Source organism: Lytechinus variegatus, chromosome 5 (genome assembly GCF_018143015.1).
Source record: "Lytechinus variegatus isolate NC3 chromosome 5, Lvar_3.0, whole genome shotgun sequence".
Taxonomy (NCBI): domain Eukaryota; kingdom Metazoa; phylum Echinodermata; class Echinoidea; order Temnopleuroida; family Toxopneustidae; genus Lytechinus; species Lytechinus variegatus.
The window spans coordinates 18,937,054-18,958,079 of NC_054744.1; the positions used below are offsets into that span (position 1 = coordinate 18,937,054).

A 21,026-nucleotide genomic window follows, 5' to 3' on the forward strand; every position below is an offset into this window, starting at 1 on the left:
GTTGATCGAGTGGGGGCTACAGTGTCGAGGCCACTTAACCGACGACCAATCTTGCTGTTAAGATCTTGGGCCCCGTCTTACAAAGAGTTACGATCGATCCAATCAATCGTAACTCTATGGAAATCCATCAGTGTCATAATTTCTTCTTCAGGAAATTTGTAAAATGTCCTTTGTAAACAAAGGAGAACACACCGAATTGTCAAGAAATCAATGAATTTATGGATATACATTCATATCTAGATTTTTTTGAACAAACATGAATTTCATGTTGACGTTGCTGGCCGTCCATAGTTGCGATTGATCGGATCAATCTCAACTCTTTGTAAGACGGGGGCCTGTTCTCAAGATAGTTAAGCGGGCGGGGGTTAGGCTTGAGATTTTGAAATGGGAGTAAACTAGAGAAGTTGGTTAGATTGAAGAGAAAAAAGACCAGGGGTGACTTTATTTTCTTCACATACAGGATGAATGCAACATTCGACACAATGCATCATTTCGCTTTGAAAGGTCAAGCTCCCCCCCCCACACACAAAAAATGGGGGAGAAGTTGTTTGAATTATTAGGGAAAAATGAATCAAGTATATCAAGTACAACGCTGAAAATATCATCGAAATCGGATGTTGAATAATTAAGTTATAACGTTTTGTTAATTTTCATTTTTTTTCACAAAACAATTAAATGCGTAACTCAGTAATATGCATATGAGAAGAGTCGATTATTTTTTTTCTTATTTCTTTTGTTTTTGTTTGGATCATACAATAATTCAATTTTTACAGATTTGACAATAATAACCAACTTCACAGAACGGCAACATATTAAAACATTGGTAATTCCACATGTTCGGGGGGAAATAAAACTTTGTTTCACATCATGACAATGATGAAAAAATAAATATATTAAGTATTTAGTGAATCACAGACAAATAAGTGGGTGATGTCATCAGTCTCCTCATTTGCATACCAATAATGTCATATTTTTTTTATTTTACACTAATCTGATTTTGAAGAAATCGTCTGTGTACATGATTGTTGGATTCTTCTCTTTCTAATCAAATCAACTTTTAATTGTGATTGTCCGTTATTAAAAGTTGATTTTACTAGTAGGCAGTGTGTAAATCTAGAAATTTTAATTAATGATTGAACACCGATTAGCTTACCAACTTAACCAAGTTGTGCAATGCAATTTGAGTTAGCATAACCATAACCAAAAGCGATTTCGATTCGTTCTAGTCGTAATTGTATAAGCAATTAAAACAGGGGAGGTGGAGCAAAATTGAAAGGTGGGGGGGGGGGGGGGCACAGGGAAAAAAGACACTCTCTTATAACAAAGAAAAAAGTGGTGTGATGAGCAATAATAAATTGAGGGGCTAGATCTTATATCGTATCACGTAAAATGTTTAAGAAGCTGCTAGCGAAGCGACCCCCCCCAAAAAAAAAAACTTTGGGATAGATTTTGACATAATTATAAAAAAAAGTGTATTTCACCCTTCGCTCGTTCCCTTTTTTCTTGCTTGTGATTTTTTTTGGGGGGCGCCCCCATCTGTACCCACTCACTTGACTCATGAAACTTGTAGAATTTTTCCTTCACAAGCAGTAACATACAAAAATGAGAATTGGGGTACTTACAAGAAGGCAAGGGATACGAGAAAGAGCACTTATAAGAGGGCAAGGGGCACTTAAAAAGGGGCACTGATATGAGAAAAGGCACTTACAAGAATTGTGAAAGTGGCACAGAACACGTTCATCAGGAGGCATCGTTTTGGGTTAAAACATTGCCACTGATACGAGAAATGGCAATTGCTAGCACATAAAATCGGTCCTTTTAAGGAAAAAGGGGCACAGAACACGTTCGAGAGGGGGCACCTTATGTTTGGTTTAAAAAAATAGCACTTAAATGTATACGAGAAAGCGCACTTTTGTAACACCTAAAACGGGTCCTCCTCAAGTGACACAGTACCATTTGTTAGGGGTATTTTTCTTGCATAAAAAGGGCACTTTTTCAGTGCTTCAAAAAGTGTGGGGTGGGGGCACTGTGCCCCCGGCTCTAGGCCAGGATCGCTCATGTCGATGTGTCATGGTGTAGCTGATTAATGTCCAGTAATTCACTTGATGAAATTCATGCCAATACACAGCTTGCAAACTGAAAATGATAATGATGGCGACTGTACTGAATTCGAAATGATATCATTAGCCAAATAATAAATCAAAAAGCTATTTCTGGAGTTTTCTTTCCATCGTACCTTCGTAATAGGTCCATGATCATACTTTATCTAGATCCCATGGAGAATCACCGCTTGAAAGCCTTCCATGCATCACCCTGATAATAATTTTCAATTATTTTATAGGCATACCCCTGGGGCATGATACCTCATGAAGTTTTTCTCGTTGTGGAAATGTTCAACTTTCACTCACATCCGTTTCCAACGCTCAAGAAGCAAGTTCGTCTATTTTAAGATTAATCACAAGTTCCGATCATATATGAGATAAGAATTCTCTTTATTGCCCCTTTATTGCAAAATGAATCACTTTAATTTAAGATTTTACTACATAGAAAACATGGTGGTATAGGGGCAAAGAGAAACGGGAAGGGGAAGGTGGAATGGGGGCAGTTGATGACGTCCTACCGCGATGGAATATGATGTGGTTTACCCACATTCGAAACATACGTTTTCCATCATGTTCCACAATTTCAAAGCTTATGTACAGTCTTAAAGCTCTCGTCAGCCCTGCACACAATAAAATATACACAACTGGACAATATCATTGGTCCTCCTCTGCAATGTGTAAGTAAATGAACATTAATTGTTAAAATACCCAGTTTTCATGAGATAATTAAGGTGATACAATGCATATTCCTACCAGATAGGCCTATATCAACAACACAACCATCTTAACGATCACCATCTGCATTTAGATCACAGTCCTTTGTTGTAGGTCGGATTTATACAATTTTTCAAGAGGCAAAAAGAGGGAAAGAAAGGAAGAAAGAAAATTAACAAAGGGTAAGAAACCTAAGGAGACGAATGGAGAAAACAGAGAAATAAAAGAAAGACGATTTGTTTTTTCGTTGTTCCACAGCCCCAGAGAAAAGCAATCACTGCACCCAAGTGGCTAACAAGTAAAACATGATAGGTATCCCTTAGTTCCTTTACTTGCCAATCTCAAGCTGAAGATGGCGCAATTCATAATTAACTCGAAGGCCTGATCAACGGTGATGTCCAGAGAACTGTCCAGATTGTAACCAACTTCGAATTGGTTACCGACTTGTTAGGTGCAGAAGAAAATGATGCACCATGTGGGTGTTTTAAAAACGATGTGTGATCCTTTTTTTAGTTAGGAACTACATCGACACCAATGAAACTCTGGTACCATTTACCACAAGAAAGGATCACCAGTCATTCGTATTAAGTCAGTGCAAGCAAAGACCTATTAGAGATAGGTCCATGGTGCTAGTAACTTCTGAAGAGCTTTATGAAACCATCTCCCTGGCAGGTTTTTATCGACTGCCATGCGCAGTAACACCAACGATTCCGACTCCAAACCGATCGATCATCGATCATGATCGTATGTCGTTGGACAGTCTAGAGTCAGTTTCCTCGTTGTCACTGTGGCACCAGTATACTATGTATACTATCATATATCATCTAGTAGTCAACGGGCAAACAATTTTCCACAGAAATTAAGAAGCTAAACATGGTTGTTAGAATGTGGTATATTCTCCGTTTGCAAATTCATTTACAGGCAAATGGTCATGAAAGTGAGGCCACAGAGATCAACCGAACATACATCAATTTTCAACAAACAAATTCTGCCACAGACACTAGAGAATATCACGGCAATCACACAAATTAAATTTTCATCTGTTTTTATTAAGAGTATTATACCATGATATACCATACAGTATCTCTGAAATAAGTAAAATATATACAAATGACATCAATACCTTGTTTGCTTCTATTCTGATATCATCACCCAAGAAGGAATTAGAAATAGAAACCTACAAACTGTACATACGAGAGCCCTGTTACATTAATTTTCAAGTTGGATTAAAATAAAAATTTAGGTATAGTCGGAAACATACTAGGATGAGGAACAGTACATCTCTCGATCTATTGCAAACAATTCTTCTACATTTGATATGCTTAAATTGTCACTTCAATTTACTAATTTATGGATTCTCAATGACTGTTTCCTGGAGTTTCTGCTCTTATTGAATTCAAAATATTGATGAGAATAAGGCAGTGCTGATGTGGATAGCGCTAAACAATACATCCTATGTCAGAGGGATACAATAAACCTGATGTTAAATTTCTTTATAGCTACAATACTTTAAAAAAAATAATGATAATAAAAGGTGCAGGACCCCCGTTGTATTGCCAAGCAATGGTAACTTGCATGGAATCCTTGATTTTGATTGGCTATTGGGCCATGTTACCATGGTAGTTAGATTGGATGGCAAAGTTACTATAATAGAATATTTTATGTAACCTGGCCCAGATCATATGCACATACAGGCCTGTATTCTGAACATATGTCTAACCCAAATAGTGGGTTAGACCTGTGCTTTACACGAGGGCAGCCAAATGTTTCACAAAATCTCAGTGAATTCTCAACTTATAACTACATTTGGCACTGTAACTGTTCAAATTCGTTTTGGAATAACTACAATCTGTTCACTGTTAGACCATCAAAAACGAAATATGGAGACCACCATAATCATAATATATATTTGACTTTCTTACCATGTAAACTATACAGAGGTAACAGTTAGAACGGATTAAGAATACAGCAAATGGTCACCATGTATACTAGCTATACTAATGGCACTTCAAATAGATTCTTCAATGCTTGCCCTATCACAAGAGAGGTCCATTATTGTCAGGAATTTCATGACTGACAAAAATCAAAATCTGCTATAAAGATAAGAAATCAAACCAAATAGAATGGTGTACTATCTACCTACTACATGTACATGTAATCATTGTATTGAAATGAATTTATCTTAAAATTTCTGGACCATGACTTATCAATAGCGTCAAACTTCTAATGGTACATATATATCATTGTACAGAAATGAAATTAAGCAAGTAAGATCATTAAATTTTAAATCAACAATTTATTCAAAGGCTATGAATAAATCGAAATCATGAAAAAGAAAGAAGCTTGAGAAAACCATTTCCAATTCAAACAACTGCTCAATAGCTCATTGCAATCCAAAATTGATTTTAAACATGACCTCATCCTATTGGTGGTTGTGATTGAAACCAGAGAAATTCTTTAAAGATGCTAGCATTGTGACAAAAGCGCGCATCAGCATTGGACATTTCTTATACACGCGCCCGATACGAGCTAAATTAGGCGTTATTTATATAGGAAATCTGCATAAACCATGGACTCAACCGTGGGTTTTCAATACCACCTTTGTGAATTCGGGCCTGAATATTTTAAGGCCCAAATTAGACAATACTGCATGTTTGGTACACTTAAAAAAAAAAAACCCCTGATTTTACAGAAAATAAGATTTTGCAGAAAGCAATAACAGAATCATTCTGTACATTCATAATACAGGAATTTTTCTGTAATTGAACAGAACAGGTCTGTTAAAAAAGCTGAAAAGGGTGTTTTATTAAAGGAAATATGTAACGTTCCATACACCAAATACCAATTTCCTGTAATTTTACACAATATAACGTAAGATTATGCAATCTGGTAAGATTACAGGTGTTCTCGAGACTCTGCTGCAGGAAGTTCTACTATTTTAAGGATAAATTTTTTTAACAGTGTATAAAACTAGTTCTGTTTTCGATACATCAAATGTGAGGTAGAATCTTTCTAATGATTTTTAGACCTCACTTCCTGAAAATTCTACATCTACATCTACTCTACCAAAAGGAAAGGCATGGTTTGTGCTATGGAGTTTCGGATAATAACTTGTTGTATTAAGTCTTAGATGACCAACTGATTTGCAAAAAGGTTCCCATAAAAAAGAAATTGAATGTATTTGGTTAAGGCATGTATTCCCCAGGGAAATAGTACACTTTTGTCGTGTAATATCTATACAGCGTGTGCCAGCAAGCAGACTCCAATGGCTGGGGTAATAAAGCACTACATATGCTGTCTAATGTATTAATCACTACATAAAAAATGAAATTTTTATCATTATTATAAATTAGGCAAGTGCAGTCCCCACTGAAGTACATTTAATATGTCTGTGCACTGTATTAGTAGGTCAACTCTTTGACATAGATTATGTGAACATTGAAAATGCAATGTTGTTGAATTCTATCATCTTTTTTTTTGTACAAACAGACATGTCATCAGTTACAAACCTGTCTACAAAAAACTATGTGTAGAAAAATAGTATCTCCTGATTTCATAAAACAAATCAAGTGCATATTGCAGTAATTCTTTCATACAGAATCATACATAAAACATAATACTGCATGAATATACAGCATTATACAGTACACCATTATCGTTTTACATAACGTTTATCATCAGGACATGGACACAATTTCCCATAACAAAAAGAATTGCCACTAGTGTACATTCACATACAATATTCATCTTGAAATAATAAAAAGAAAAGAAAAAAAGAGAGCATTTAATGAGGACTAATCCCTAACTTACAAATGAAACGCAGCAATTTTTTTTCAAAAGTAGTCTCCATAAACACTATGAAATCATGTCCTTGTCAAATGCTGTGCAACCACAGTGACCCTAGTCAATCAGCTTCGCCAAAGTAAGATACATATTCCATCACTGGCAAATCACTGGCAAATTATTGAGAAAGAGGCATCCTTATGAAATGGAAAATAAACATAATTCATTTAAGAATACCAAATATCATAATGAAGAGAAACAAGCAGGGAAACAGAGGGTAACTGCTCACACACGAATAACATACTTTTTTCCTATGATTTACATCTACTGAATGCTGCCAAGCCAATTAATGTTTAATTCCTCGCTTGTAAAGTGTAAATCAGAGTTAATCTTATGTACATATCATATCATTCCATTGGACATAAAATTATACAGGTAAATGCGTGTTATTCATGGAACTACTTATAGATATTTACAGAGGCTGAATTGCAAGGATACAATATACACAATATACAAATAATAAAAGCTACATGTAGTTTGATGGAAATCATCCATTGAAAATGTTAATAGGAAACATTGGACAGAGGTACTGGCTAAATCAAAGCTCACAATGAACATTTAAGGAACATAAAAGGAGCTCCATCATATTTGCTACAAAAAACAATGGAAAGGGTAAGCTTGATATTAAATTCTTTGGGGTCCCCACAAAATGTCATGTCATAATGCTTCTATGAAGAGGTATTGAATTCACCTAGGTAAAGTAAAGTCATATGTAATTGAATGCAACGTAAGTAAAATCCTAGTCAAGCAAAACACAAGGAGGCGCACTGCATGGCAGTAAAGAAGATTCAAACCCATGAGAGTAGTCAGCCTCTCCAGCACCATTGTACAAGAATTGCCCTGAATAAACAAAAGATGTACACCTTGGGATAATCATCTATCATTCGCTTTTGACCTCTGCTCACGAAAATAGCCCCAGCATAGGATGAATGAAACTACTACTTACATGTAGGTTTTAACACCACTAACTTAGTGTTAGACATGTAAATTATAGGCTTGCTTTGTAGGTCCAGATGCATTGTGGGAATAGACAGTTTTTAACAAATCAAATGGAATTCATAAACCTATATTGAAGAATCTAAGAAAAATTTGATTTTAGGAAAACTATATTTGATCACATTAAACTGGGCTCACATCAAATGAAGAAGAGGAAAATATGATGTTCCTAACAAATTAACATCACACTGAAAAGACAATCAGCACAATCTCAAAGATGATTTCCACGTAATGTATTCTTATAATCTTGTTACACAAAAGTAATTCAAAGAAGAATGTATGAAAAGAATGTGCAATTTCAGCTATAAAATAATATATAACTATGATAAGAGGATAATACAGTTGATTCAGCACTTTGCAAGGTGCTACCTGTATGTTTAAAATAGGTTTCAGTTTGAGGCAACTTATGTTAAAGGAAATGTATGATTTGGTTTGAAGTGATGATCAAACTTTGACGGCTTCTACTTGTATGGGTGGAGCTGAGTCTATGGGTCTGGTTGTCTTTTGAATGAACTCTGGCTGCTTCCTACCCTGGACGACCTCGGCATCAACGATCACCTCCTCGATGTCCGACCCTGGGATCTCAAACATTGAATCTAGCAAGATATTCTCCTGTGAAGGTAAGATACGATAAAAGGTAAGACTAAAAGGTCAGTCTTTTAGGAAAAGTGACATAAAGATTATTCAGCTGGTGCATGGATCTATTTACTGTTTATTCATTTATTTACTGTTTTTAATCTTTACTTTGCATGTAGGTATAAATGTATCATAAACAGATTTTCGAAATTTAATCATGAAGAGATGAGTGTTCTAAAAAACAAAAAAATAAAAGGAGAGGAGGGAAAGACATGAAACATGGAAAGAGAAGGAAAGGAATGAGGGGAGGCTGGGAAAAAGATAAGAATGAGGAGGAAAGGACAGATAAGATGATAAAAGTAAGAGGGGAGATGGATAAAAGATGAAAAGAGGTGGGGCTGTGAGAAACTGGATCAGCGTAGAAGGAAAGAGGAAGAATGGACGAATCTTACCATGATAGACCTGAGACCACGTGCACCTGTCTTTCTTTCTAAGGCTAACTGAGCGACAGCTTTCAAGGCATCATCGGTAATGGTTAGCTGACACTGTATCAAGACAAAATAAAAGAAAAATAATGGTAATACAGTAGAAAAATAAAATTTAGTTCTGTAACACACATGTTCAATACCAGGCCTGTAATTTTCACCCAAATATGCTGTAATATAATGACTTTCAAAGCATGGGATTAGTGTTGATTATTAAAACATTTTAGTACCCATCTTCTATCACTTGGAACAGAAACAAAAAACTATAAGAAAAGGGATTCAAGCACCATCAAGTTCAGGAAATGGCGCATTCATTTCATATCAAAAGAGACAGGTGCGAATGCAACACTCCCAGTAATTTCATGTTTTATTGCTATGATAATAAAAAATATTTACTTACCGAATCCATCTTGAAGAGGGCTTCAAATTGAGGTATGATGGCATTGCGCGGCTCAGTCAGGATACGCTGTAGCATCGCCTCGTCTAACGAGCCCAGGCTGACAAAGATTGGGAAACGACCCACAAACTCAGGGATCATACCAAACTCAATCATGTCCCTGGACTCCACCAATCGCAGCATTGCGTCCTTCTCCTCGTTATCTTCCTTGGCACTGGAGCCTTCTGATTGGTTGGTTTGGTCAGCGATGGAAGCCGCTCGGCGGCCTGGACTCACGTTCGCTGGAGCACCAAAACCGAGGTACTGCATTCAAGGTATCAATTACGAGATTGTAAAATCGTTTCAAATGTAATCTGGAATACTCCACTATTTCTACATAATGAATCTGGAACATCACACAGGTAGTCTCTAGACATGTGGCTTCAGTATTACATTACATGTAGCATACCATCAGTGTGTGGGACTGTGCATTGGCAAATATTGCTTGTTTTGATTTAATTTTATCATTAACCAGTTCATGTAAAAATTTCTTGGGTAAGAAAATACATGTACCATGAATATACTTTTTTTTGAATTGTGTAGCTTCCTGTCTGGAGTATTATGAAACTAAATGCTGCTGGATTCTTTTCAAATTTGATCCGGCAACCATAAATCTTATGGTAATTCAGTATTAAAATCAATCTTATGTAAATATCAGTGCATGTCCAAACTACACATAAACGTTGCTCCATCACAGCAGGATGAGACATGGCACATTGATCAAGATATCTGCTCTTCAAGAGAAATATTAACCAGCATCAAAACTGTATTGCTTCAACTGTCCTGCTGCAAAACCCCATCCCGCATTTGTGCGCTGCAAATGATAATAAGTTTGCAAAGCCTATTATAAAAAGATCGAAAAAACAAGCACAATCTTTATGAGCTATGAAGACAGTGAAGGATGACAGCATCCGTGCAGTCAATACTGTTGAATAAGCACTAGTTCTTTTGTTTGGGCGGATTTAACAAAGCAAGATTAAACTAATGACACAACTTAACTGTAACAGGAAAGGTTCAAACACAACTGAAAACCGATAATGGACCCTCTACTTTCACAGTCTATCAATATTTTTTCCATACTTCTTTATACAGTTATTGATTAAAGAAAGTTTGGATGGTATTATTTACCTTTTGTTGTTTCCTCCTACTGATTATCCTGTCAAGTCCATTGAAGGCACCCGAAGCAACGAAGAGGATGTTAGTAGTATCCACAGGGACACTCTCTCCTCTTAGCTTCCTTGAACTCCTCTCAGGGACATTGACAACGGTTCCTTCAAGGAGCTTCAGGAGACCCTGCTGGACGCCTTCTCCACCTACATCCCGGAGCTGATGGATCCCAGGGACGGCTCCAATCTTGTCTACTTCATCCAGGAAGATTATACCTTCAGAAAGAATTTTTTAAAAGAGCAAACAAGAGTTAAGTTAATGGTTCCCAAGTAGTCTCTCACAGAACCAAACATACAGTCAGTGACTAGTCAATTTTTTTTTTTTTTTTTGGGGGGGGGCTTGATGTTAGGCAAATGATAATCAATCATACAAAATAAAAGGAACTTGTATCAGTTACAACCCACATGTATGAATAATTTTAATTCAAAACATCCTGTATATGTGAAGAAAACTACATGTACATAAACACAATTAATCCTAAACTATCCCATTTTTATAGAAGCCTTGATTGATTTGGCCAGTATAAACATGCATTTAATTTTGGGGGATTTTTATCATTATTATTATTATTATTTTTTTTTTTGTTCTGGGGGGGGAGGGGTTCTTGTAACACAGAAAGACAACCCAATTAACCCATGCATGAACAGCAGATTATTCTGAATCAACAATATGATATGAGATGACTGAGAAATATCTAATATCAGCCTTAATTTATGTGTGTAGTCTGAGCATAGCTGTAAAAATTGCAACCTGTACAGTGAAAATGTTCATTCCTACCTTGTTGTGCTTTTTCTACATTGAAGTTGGCATCAGCGAGAAGTTTGGCTATAACAGACTCGATGTCTTCACCTACATACCCAGCCTGTGTCAGAGTGGTGCAGTCACAGATGGCAAAGGGCACATCAAGACAAGTGGCTATCGTCTGTGCTAATAAGGTTTTCCCTGTGATATCCAACAAAAATGGAAAGTGTATCATCATAAGACAAATTTATACAAGTATCTATTGAGAAAAGTGTCTGAATACTTTACATTCACACTATGCATTTACTAAGTCAGCTTTTCAGACTTGGTTTGGGTAAAAAAATCTGTACTCAGGCCCATACATGTATTTATTTACATGTAAGAAAGCCAAAATACATCTATACCATCACAAAGTGCCTGGATAGCAAAATAAGCAACTATGTATTCATGTACATGTACAGTACATGTAAATCTACACGTACATGTACATCCATAGTGTCAAGTCCGAGGAAGTCTAACTTGTACGTCCAATAATCACCAAAGTAAAAAAAAAAAAATTTGTAAAAATTATGTAAAGATACGAGTTATTGACCTCTTTTAAGAAGATCCTCTTATGATTTCTGTGCTCCTGAAAGATTCAGGTTATACGCACACATAAAGTAGTTACATATATTTTACATCCGGTGTGCAAACTAAACTTCTGAGCAAGATTTCATTAAACTTGCAAGTGCCAATCAATGGTAACTGGATTTATCACGTAACTATTTGAACCCCTTCACAAGGGCAAGGAAACACTCTTACCTGATCCAGTTGGTCCAAGCATGAGGATATTGCTTTTGTCCAGCTTCAAATCAAAGACATTGGCGTAGAGAAGTTCACTGCCTCTGTGTTGATGGTCCGTTTCAGTTGGACCTTGGCCTCCTTGTTGACCAGATGAAGCTCCTAATGCATTGCCCTGGTTGCTGATACCAGCAAGCTGTAAGAGTTCTGGATAAAAAAAAACAAATGCATATCACAAGGCCTGTTAATAAATAATACAGAAAATGGGAACTGCAATATGTTGTCTACACACAGAAGTAAATTTAATAATTTTCTTAGAACTACATGTACATGTATGACACTCTTTTAAAGAAGGCATACACCCTGCATCTCCATTACATACATCACAAGAGAATATACATGTAGGGGCAAGGAGACCTGGGCCCTGTTACAAGAACCATTATGGTAACTTTGCCATCCAATTGTACACGTAATTACCATGGCAACACAGCTCAACAGCTGATCAGAATCAAGGATTTTATTAAGATACCATTGGATGGCAAAGTTACCGTAATGTAACAAGGCTCACATGTAGGACATCCAAGGCTATTGCCTATAGTGGGTTTTGGTAATTTATATACATTCTATTCCATGTACAAGTACATGTATGTTTTGAATATAAATAAACTTGTGATAAACTACATGTAGAGCAAAACCAGTACCCATCATACCATGTTAGCCACAATAACGTAAGTTCATATTGGCAGCACTCTTCAAGTAGCTCTTGTCTGAACCCTGTACACACATACAGCATGTTTTTCACCATGCCTATTTGCTTTTCCCTTTGGAAATATTAAGTGCCCTTTCTTTTGTTTGTTTGCTTTTTGCAGAAACATTTTACAGCAAAGTTTTGCCATTGTTTATGATGGTGAATGGCATCCAAATGGTGCCATACATTTACATGTATACATGTACTATAGAGTACCGAAGCGATGACGTCAGTTGCCATGGTTTCATGGCGGCCTGGTATTAAACAAATGAACCCACTATGTGTTTCTTATAAAAGAAAATGGCTGCTATCGGAATTTGACCTCGTGCAACCTATTTTTCAGATGAGCCCGTGTACAGACGATCGTCCGCCGTGACTCTGTTTAGAACAAGCCCGTCATGATGATGACACCATGGCAACTGAAGTCACACTCCAGTACTCTACATGTACAGTATAGCCATTTAAAAATATCAAAGGCACAGACTCCACAAAAAAATGTATTATAACATCTCCAGTACACCCAGTCATGCTCCACTCCCCAGCTTGAGCAGCATATGCATGTGTACTGTAGATTGTTCATAATTTTCATCTGGGATTTCCAATCCTTTCAAAAGAGGTCTATGCCCTGGGGGGAGTTGTCAGTTGTTTTTTTTTGACCGACATTTAATCACAGTATAAATACTGACCAAACAAACAAAAGTGCAAAATATTGACAAGGGAGAACAAAGTCCAATGGCATGTCGGTTACTTAACTCAGGTATACACTGTAGTACATGTATTACGATGGAAAAAATAAATCTATTCATCTGGACTTACTTTGATTGAAACAGAGGACAGTTTCACGTCCGATCTGGGACGCTTCTTCAGCCCTTCTGAATTGGCGGGAAATCGTTATCTGAAAAATTCCTCGATGTCTCCAAAACAATAACATTGATGGTGCTTCAGCGCCAATCAACAACAACGATTTCCCGCCAATTCAGAAGAGCTGAAGAAGCGTCCCGGATTGGATGTGAAACTGTCCTCTGTTTCGATCAAAGTAAGTCCAGATGAATAGATTTATTTTTTCCATCGTAATTTGACTTTTCCTGGAAGAATCAAAACATACATCAGTTTTACATATATTACTAACTAGGATGTACATGTATGACATCAACATCATGATTACATAATCCTTAAGAAATTATGCAAGTCTAAAAACAGCCTGGGAATTCTAAATACATGTATACAGGTACATGTACATGTATGCGTGTGCATTCAGGTAGTATGTACTACATACTGTATGTACAGACAGTACAGGTTTATCTCCTATCAGTCTAATGCCAATTTATCTAATTACCAACTCATCTTTCTATCATTTGGTCTATCATCAATTTCTCCACTGTCCGTATGCATGCTCTTATTGCCATTTTGTCCACTCACCATTTTGTCTAATAACCAGTTGGTCCAATAGCCATTTCCATGTAGTCCGTAAACCATTTGGTCTTTAAATTTGATGAGTGTTAATTGGGCGAAATGAATGGAAAGAAAATGGATATTAGACCAACTGGTTATTAGACGAAATGGTCATACATGTAGATGAACTGGTGATTAGATGAAGTGATTATTGGACCAAATGATTGTTAGACGAAATGTTGAAGGATGGAATGGCATCATTAATTGTAAATGAAGGTAAACCATGTGATGAGTGGATGAGTTGGCAATATTAGACAAATCGGCAGTTTACCCATGTACATGTATATTGAATTCAGTCATGTATAGGAGACAGAATTCAATAACAAGAAAAGCAAATCTTTAGATACAGTGTACAATCATGTACATGTATGTACATGTAAAATTAAATCACATCTGTATCTTTGGTGTTCTATAGAATGGCAATTAACAGTCACTGCAAAACACAGCCAGTCAGGCATGTGCCCTTCCAAAAATTCCCCTCTGCATATTTATCATGAATAATCTACTTTAATCTTTGCCCAGTTCTTGATAGAAATACAAAGAAGACAATCATGAGAGTACCCACATATATGGGAAAAAATGTCATATTTAGGTTACACTGGCAATAAAAAACTCACCCCTGGGAGTGAAGTTTCCACTCTGACCTTTGCCCTCAGCATCTCCTCCATTCTTCTGGGCTGGTGCTGGGATGTTGTTGTAAATTCTCTTGTAATGATTATATACAGCTACTGACAACACTTTCTTGGCTTGTGACTGACCAACAACGTACTTGTCCAAGTACTCAAAAATCTGAGAATGGAAGAAACCAGAAAAAAAAGCTATAATCAATGCATAAACAAATATTGTCTCACTCTGTGTTACAGAAAAAATTAAAAAATAGTTCCTTTATTTTCAAAATTATTCAATTTTGCTTGTGTTTATCTTGTACCACATACATGTAAATGTACACATACAGTAGGCCTACATGTACATGTACATGTAGGCCTATACTGTACATGAATGCAAGTTTACATCTGGGATCCAGGGGCCCGTTTCATAAAGATGTTCGTAAGTTACGAATGACTTTACGCACGACCGGTGATCCTTTATTGTGCTATATGATATCCCTATGTAGCTGACTTCTGCATAAGAACATGTTCCAGTCGTTGGTAAAGTTGTGCGTAACTTTACAAACTGCTTTATGAAACACCACCCTGTTTCATGAAAAAATTGTTAATATTGAAATTCGCATTAAGCTCCTAAAACCAATATGTACAAATGTATGCTCAAAGTAAATTTGCCAAAGTTATAAATCTTTGTGAAACAGGACCCTGGGCCATGTCTCACAAAGAGTTGTTGTTTATTAAAATCCACTTCAAAATGCAAATGATCTCAATTTGTCTTGTTACCTTAATACATGTTCATGCAGATTGTAATTGTAGATCATATGCAATTTCAATATTCATTTAAATACATACATGTATTACAAATCATTGAAAGAGCCCAGTTACAATGCACCTGTGGCATGCAATTTGATTTTTGATACATGTAAGTACATTTAGTTTTCAATTCTTGTCAAACCTACATGTAGCTACATGTAGGGTTATCTTGGGCATAGGGCTTACATGTATGCAGGTTTTAAAGCTATTGAAATTTAAACACTTGTCTTTGGGGAGATTTTCATCATACTTTTATAGCATTACTGTTTTTTTTTCATAATGAAACTATAAGGCAGTATTAAAGAAAACAGTATTTAAACCGACCTCTCTATTCTGAACAGTCTGCAGTTAGAAGGAAATTCAACGGACAAACATTTCCTTTGTACACTGAAAATGTATTTCCTTTCATGATGAAGGTGACTTTTTAATACTCAATGTGTACTAAACACAGATTAGGACGGCAATGTACACACTTCTGACCTGGATATGGTAAGAGTCTGCAGGCACAGACCCTGAATGGAACTTTGATCAACAAGTGTGCCTCCACGCAAAGACTAGCACATACAAAACTTGCTGTTCAGAGCCTTCAGTACACAAGGCATGAGTAGGCTGCACATTCAGACCCTTATTTCGAGTGAAGGGTTTGCCCAGCAGACTAATATGGTAAACATCCAAAAAGACAGTGCTACTGATATTGGTGAAGTACCAATCGATCATGATAAAACACAATTAACGTGTCCTTATATTAATGATATTTCTCGAAATGTACAATTGTACAGACCAAATATATATACATCAGTACATGTAATTTTTATTTCTACAGCCATAATTTTCTTCAATAATCTGCATCTTACTCAAATTTGCAATTAAGAAAAATATCACTTTCATCAACTCTTATTTAAAAAAAAATTATGTTAAAAAGATTGATATGAGATGAATGGAAAAAAAAATGCTATCAAACGAAAAGTGATAAATAGCAAAGAAAAAAATAGGGCAGGCTTCCGAGTAGCTTAGGTATTGGGCAAATCAGGCTGCATATGCATGTGTATTTTGTTAGGGGTGTTGCAAGAAAATATTTGCAATCAATGGCAAATATTCTTTTGCAATTTTACAAAATATTAATTTTAGCTGTAGCAACAACACTCCTTTGTCACAAGAAGCTGATTAGCAGCTACTGGTAATCGCAAAGTTGCAATTAATTGCAAGACATATAATTGATAAATATGCTTGCAATTGATTGCAAGATTCTTCCAACACCCAAAGACATACAACATTATGTGTACATGTATGATTATCAGTATCCTGAGCATTTGACAGTTCATGTACACAAGTACATGTCCAATTTATATGTATTTTCATTGGGTATCCAACTATCAATACTTTTGTGTATACAGTGATATCGGGGAACTAACTATGCAACTTCACTGGGTACATGTACATGTTGTTGGAAGTACATGTTAACAATAGGGCAGGTTTCAGAGTACATGTATATACATACATGTATGTACACATAGGTACTGGGCCAATCAGGCTACATGTACATGTACAACATAAATGTTAGGGGGTGTTGCAAGAAAATACTTGCAATCAATTCGGTGGATACACAATACCATGCGCCATCTATCGATGACCTGGGGTATATTGATGACTCTGACAGGTTGTTTTTCTTAAGTCTCTCAAGCACTTTCTTATTTATTGTTCCTCTACACATACTTTGTCATGTTAACTTGAAATATTTAAAGAAGAGAGAGAGAGAGAGGGGGGGGGGGTAGTTGGGGGATATTTTCAGAAGTCAGAAGAGTGGTTTAACTTTATTAGGTTTTAGTTTACACATGTGAAACCTAAAGGGGGAAGGTCAATCCCAGAAGTCAGACGAAAGGTCTTAAAACACATGCACATGTAGGTTTTAAACATACTTGTGTACACTGCACTTTAATATGTTCTCTTTCTATCTTTCTGTGTGACTAATACCATGGTCACATTTGCTCTACGGCGGCCGTACGGCGAGTCGAAAACAGCGGTTTTAACATTTTTGTACCAACTACATATAGTTGGTTTGAATTAAAATCAATAAAACGGCCGTTTTGGACTCGACCTACAGCCGCCGTAGAGTAAACCAAGGTATAATTTAGCAAGAAATTTATAGCCCTAATGGATAATTCTTGTTGAAATAAAATGTTGCATTCAGCCCCTCCCTAGTTGCTTGAATACTTGTATAGTCATGTACATACGGCATATTGCAATACAGGCATGTATTACATGTATTACCTTCTTTGGTGGTGGTGGAGGTGGTCTATCTGATTTAGGAGCGACAGTTTCTTTCATACTCTTCTTACTATCTGATTCGGACAACACCACAAAGAAATGATGGCACTTTTCACACTTTACAAAACGTGTAGAAGCTGCAGAGATAAAACAAGATATCAAACATAGTAATCAGATTATGTGTTCAAGGAGGTTGACATATTCAGGTTATTACAGTTTCTTTCATACACGTACACCGCAGTTGTTGTTTGCATCCATTATACATGAACATGTATGTATTTCAGAAACTTGTTACAAATGGATGTACATATAATTAATCTTTCAAATTTTAAAAACAAGCAAGTAATAATAATAAAAAATAGTACTCATAATCATATGGCAGTTCCTCTTTACTCTATAACTTATTACATGTAAAGAATTTTCTGCTTCAAATGTCGTGCTACCATTTGCAAAAACTTCTTTCATATCCATATATATCACTGGCATAGTTTTTGGCTATTTTATAGAACTATATACAGTATTATACTTTTTTTTTTAAATTCATTTACTGTACTGTACTCACAGACAAATGTTTCAACATGGGTACATGGATCACCACACTTCGGACAACTAAGCTGGTTTGATTTGTTTCCGCCGTCCCCGCTGCTGCTGCTTCCTCCACCCCTGGATGATCTCCTGGCTGGTGGAGGTGGGTCATTCTTTGACCCATCATCATCTCCCGAGGTGGAAAGATGGGGTAGAGAAGTACTCAATGCTCTGCATTGCACAGGTATCGCTAACCTACTCAGATGATGTGATTTAAGGCAGTTCCTTTGTATAAGATGTCTGGAGCAAACTGTTGTAAAGAAAAAAGGAAAGTAAGATACAATGATAGAGTGAAAGCACAGTTTGGCAAGCCAAAACTTGTACTGTATCAACAAATCTGAATTGTCTAGGCTCCTGTAAATTTACAAAATTGTATACTGAAATGTATTCATCCTATAGAAAGTTTGATGTACTACATGTACTTAAGTACATGTAGTAAAATACAGTACATGTATGTAAACCTCCAGTACTATAACATTATGTACATTAAAGGAAACCAAAATGCAAGGAGAAAATCCATCTTATCGGATAGAATAAAATGAGGGGAGCAATCTACACTCTTTTTATCAAATCGGTTATAGAATTTAAGCAAGTTATGGGAGTTTGAAAACTCTTGTTGCACTTTTTATGGGGATCCTCAAATTGGCAAACATGCTTCAAAATGGCTGATTTTGTGGACAACTCTCAATTCGTTTTGTACACAAATTTTCAGATCTTTCAAACTGCATTTTGCCTCCTTCTGATCACAACATGGCATGGGAAAATTTAATTCACATCACATATGTCAAGGTCAGGAGGAGATAAGGTGAAATAAATAATTAGTATAATACTACATGTACTTATTATTTATAATCACATATTAATTTTTTTTGGGGGGGAAATACATGTAATAATTTTTATCTATAAATTGTTCTTCAAAACGGCATCGCTAATCGGATGTACGTCATAATGAAGCGGTTCAAGGGTCAGGCTGTATAATTGTATTTGCTTTGTTGACAAATAGATCAAGGGATCTACATGTACAGGAGATCAGTCTGGTAAGAAACGTCTAATTTTTACCATTTATAGTGAAATAAGTTTTATCCCTTTAGGCATTAGGTGCATCACAGTTCATAAAATTCAACCTTACAAACCTATTTCACCCTCTAACTTTGGATTTCCTAGGGAAATCCATCTTTGTTATACATGGCGGGTAGTTCATCAAGACTCCATGATGAAGAAGTATACGGTATGTCAAAATATAAAAAAGAAACATCATGCATGAAGTCCACAAGACTAGATTATATATGCCCACTGGTTTTCTGAACATCGCGATCATGACCATGCATGAATCTGACACTGACGTAAAAAATCCCAAACTTAAGTTTCTGAACTTTCTTGATGGATTTTCCTCAAACCTTCACCAATATTTTTCAATAATTTTCTTTCTGCCATTTATGCAACAAACTCTTCTTCAGGGTGAACTTTCCCTTTACACACCTCTTTTACATGTACACGTAACGCAATATTAGAATTACCTGAAGTTGAAATTAGACGTTGTGCTCGTTTTGATCCGGACAAGGCAACCCGAACCACAGCGGCAGGCTGACGTAATAACGGTGGCATTTTCCGAGACTTGTTCCACTTCTCTATTCTAAGTTCAAAGGATTTATGCTGTCCTACTATTTATCTCATCAGTTCTTATTCATCAATTATATTATTTCATGGAAATCAAAATGATTTTTACTATTTTTGAGCAAATGCTTAACCCCGATTCCGAGATCGTAATAGGCAGATAGGCCTATGGCATGCGTGTGTGATCCGAGCTGTACGTGAACTCCGTGCAGTCCTCCCCGTACGCTCGCCGGATCGGTGCCGAGGCGGTTGGGCTGGTCAAGTGCAAACAACTGCTGAACACAGTTGAATCAAACTGGCCGTAGGAAGGAGGTTTCACATCAGATATTTCTTTTCTGAAACTGCTTTAAATAGAGTTTATTTTCTTTATATTACAAAGATCTCTCCAAGATACAGGAACTTGTAGTTTTCTCAAGTATTGGCGTATATTTTCACACAACTTAACTAAGTTCCAGGACGGTCTTCCAGCAGTTACATGTACATCCAGCACTCCGTCCAAAATTACACAGCATATATAATAACATACGTAACGCTACGTCACACGCTTTTAAAGTCTACTATTCTAGACCTTATTTCAAAACTGAGTTTTCCGAGACCTCGAATCTCAGATGATCCGGTAACCATGAAGTTGAAGGGGAAAATGACAATGAAAATGAATAAATGCCATAAAGATATAAATATTTCGAATTCTTTTTGAAAATTTGAACTGAATTTTTAAACAAAATTTTCGAAAGAAAATTATCTCGGTTAATAAGGTTTCTATACATAATCTACGATAATCAGATACTCTTATCTCATTTACATACAATTTTTACAAGCTAAAAATAATCAGACTGTTTATCTAGTAAAAAAAAACACTAAATATATAATTATTTTTGTACTATATTATGATAAATAAATAATTTTTATAGGTGCAAAACATATTTTTTTGAAATCCTGGCTATGCTTTTTAGATTATATATTTTACATGATTAGGAACGAGACTAATGATCGTAGGATCAATCTCGGTGATATGATGTAAACATTTTTTTTCACGTTGTTTTATTGAATCAACAAAATAAAAACATAAAAATACCAATGATTTTAAAAATAATTGTAATCAGC

General features: G+C 36.1%; 1 protein-coding gene across 1 annotated transcript; it reads right to left on the reverse strand.

The window, feature by feature from the left end:
* Positions 1 to 3,846: 3,846 nt before the first annotated feature.
* LOC121415647 (ATP-dependent Clp protease ATP-binding subunit clpX-like, mitochondrial) lies at positions 3,847 to 20,074 on the reverse strand. Its single transcript, XM_041608935.1, has 10 exons — positions 19,826 to 20,074; positions 18,286 to 18,558; positions 17,727 to 17,860; positions 14,658 to 14,829; positions 11,862 to 12,047; positions 11,097 to 11,261; positions 10,281 to 10,534; positions 9,117 to 9,416; positions 8,684 to 8,776; positions 3,847 to 8,267 (listed from the first exon to the last, which is right to left on the reverse strand). Exons 1-10 carry the CDS (start codon positions 19,911 to 19,913, stop codon positions 8,100 to 8,102), a joined length of 1,833 nt encoding a protein of 610 aa, XP_041464869.1. The 5' UTR covers positions 19,914 to 20,074; the 3' UTR covers positions 3,847 to 8,099.
* Positions 20,075 to 21,026: the final 952 nt, after the last annotated feature.